Source organism: Poecilia latipinna, unplaced genomic scaffold (genome assembly GCF_001443285.1).
Source record: "Poecilia latipinna isolate Pla-1442-1.1 unplaced genomic scaffold, P_latipinna-1.0 Scaffold3063, whole genome shotgun sequence".
NCBI classification, from domain to species: domain Eukaryota; kingdom Metazoa; phylum Chordata; class Actinopteri; order Cyprinodontiformes; family Poeciliidae; genus Poecilia; species Poecilia latipinna.
The window spans coordinates 29597-31869 of record NW_015115679.1 but is presented as its reverse complement, the minus strand read 5'-3'; the positions used below and the strand labels follow the sequence as shown (position 1 = coordinate 31869).

The 2273-nt window shown below is 39.0% G+C and overlaps 1 protein-coding gene across 1 annotated transcript in view; it reads left to right on the top strand.

The window, feature by feature from the left end:
* LOC106940025 (uncharacterized protein C14orf93 homolog) overlaps positions 1-1867 on the top strand; it is a 7958-nt gene extending 6091 nt beyond the window's left edge. The window contains exons 2-5 of the mRNA XM_015022638.1: positions 529-590; positions 665-762; positions 834-952; positions 1424-1867. Of these exons, the coding sequence (XP_014878124.1) occupies positions 529-590; positions 665-762; positions 834-952; positions 1424-1753 (609 nt within the window). The 3' untranslated portion in view covers positions 1754-1867. The remainder of the gene's footprint in view (positions 1-528; positions 591-664; positions 763-833; positions 953-1423) is intronic.
* The last annotated feature ends 406 nt before the right edge of the window (positions 1868-2273 follow it).

The window sequence follows — 2273 nt, the reverse complement described above, 5'->3', positions numbered from 1 at the left end:
GTTTGCATGATAATATAAACTAGCTAGTGCCATGCTTGAAAATAATTACGGCACTCAGCACAGTCTGGCCTTTCTTCCTTGCCCTTGGATTGTCTCTGGTAATTTTTTTTAACTGGGCCAATCAGTGAACAGCAGGATAAGTTGAGAACGATAACGTGGATTTTCTGCACCGTTTCAGAATTCTAGTCTGTCTGTACTTTTAGCAATGGCAGCTGATGAAGTGAACGAAGTTGTTCAGTCTATGTCCACATAGTTAATTAACATTAACTGCAGTCTCATTTGGATCTGCCCTTCTCTCTTGGCAGTGGAGGACAGTTGTTGACAGTGCAAGTAATTTACAGTAAGCTTCCTAGCGTTTACCTCGTGCATTACATCACGGGCAAACATTAGCAGTTGGGTAAAATTTAAAAGCTAAACACAGACCATGCCTTCAGGAAGCAATCGTTTATCAATAATAGTCAGGAAACTCCGCATGCAGGAGATAGCATAGCAGGCTAATACTAATCAGACTCATCTTTGTTTTTACAGGAAGCGGTTCGCCGTCTTCACAATGCGGAAACGAACAACAGTCGTTACGAGCCCCAACAGGGGTGAGATTTTATTCCTTTTTGTTCACATTTAATGTCGCAAACTCTTGAAATACTCACATCTCTCGTTTTCACAGAATGAGCTCTGCGCACAACCATGCAGTTACCACAAGCCTAGTCCAATCCCTGAGGGCATATCCGGATTTTCAGCGAGTGGAGAGCGGCGTCCTCATTTGTAAGGAATTCACTTTGATATTGATATGTTTCTCTCTATGCAATTTTGACACATACTTACTTTCATTCCAGCTTCTTGCAAGACTTATTTTGAGACAATAAGAAGAAACTTTAGGTACCAGCAGCCACACCTTGCACACAAGGCCGCTTCACAGAAGAACTCCTCCAAGAGTCGGGCAAGAAGGAAGAGAGTAAGTTCCACAAATTTTATTGAATTTTAGCAATTTGTGACCAATCTATGGAAGAAAAGTAGGACCACTGGGAAAAAAAACTCCCCAGAATTCTCAGAAATTTTGATGTTACTCTCAGAAGAAACTGAAACAAAATGACCTCCAAGAATGTAAAAAAAAAAAAAAGGAAGTTGATCAGAGGAGTATGGAAGACAATTGGGGTCAAAAAAGAGACATAATTTGGATTATTTTTCTTAGTAAATTTGGACATAAATATCAGAAGTACAAAGGAAGATTAGGGCCTCTGACAAAAATTCAGACTTTTTTTTGTGGATGTTAATCTAAGAATTATGGAAGAGAGTTAGGGTTACTAAAATGAGAAGATTCTGACGTTTTTCCCAAAAGGAAATTTGGAAGTTTCTTACATTGTCCCTAATGTTCCCCCGTACATGTCAGATATTTCGATGAAACCTGATCTTCTGTCTGTTACAGTTACTGTTGGCCAGGCAGAGCGTGCTGAAAGCGGAGGAGCTGGAGCTCTGGCGTGGCGTCACGACGGAGCTGATGTCTGACGAGGAGGACGGCGAGTTGGACGGCACGTTTGGATGGATTGTGCGTCGTCCCTCGTTTCGTAGCAAGGAACTCAGCGACCTTTGCACGACTCTTCAAAGCAGACTGGATTCCTCTCGGAAGAACAACGCCACATATCACCAGCGGCTGCGCTTTGGACCCGACTCTGACAGACCGCCGCCCAGCAACTACAGCGCCGAGGCGGCGAAGAGACACTTCAAACCGGAGGCCTTGCCCGTAATTCTAGAATAACTACCAGAACTTTGTGGGTTCTGGGCCAACATAAAAACATTTGGTACATGTTGTAATGTGTAATCTGGAAGAAGATTAGGACCACAGAAAAAACTTAATTCTGATTTTTTTTTTTATTATTCTCAGATTTGTTTTGTTCCTAGTTATTTTTATTTTTTCAGATTTTTTACTACTTTCTGATTTCTGACTTTTAGATTTCTAATTCTTTTTTCATATTTCAGATTTTTTGTTTTTAGTATTTTGATCATTTTTCTCAGATTTCAGAATTTTCTTCAGATATGACTTTTTTGCCCTTAATTTCAGGGGGTCAGTGGGTTAAGATCTGTGACTTTTTTTCTTTTGTTTCTAACTTATTCTAGAATTTCTAACTTTTATGTTTCTAACTTTATTCTCAGATTTCTAAATAGTTTTTTTTTTCAGATTTAAGTGTTTTCAGATATCTAACTTTTTTCAGATTTTATTTATTAATTTTCTGAGATTAACATTTTTGTTTTGTCCTTGAAGTTATTTCATACATAAA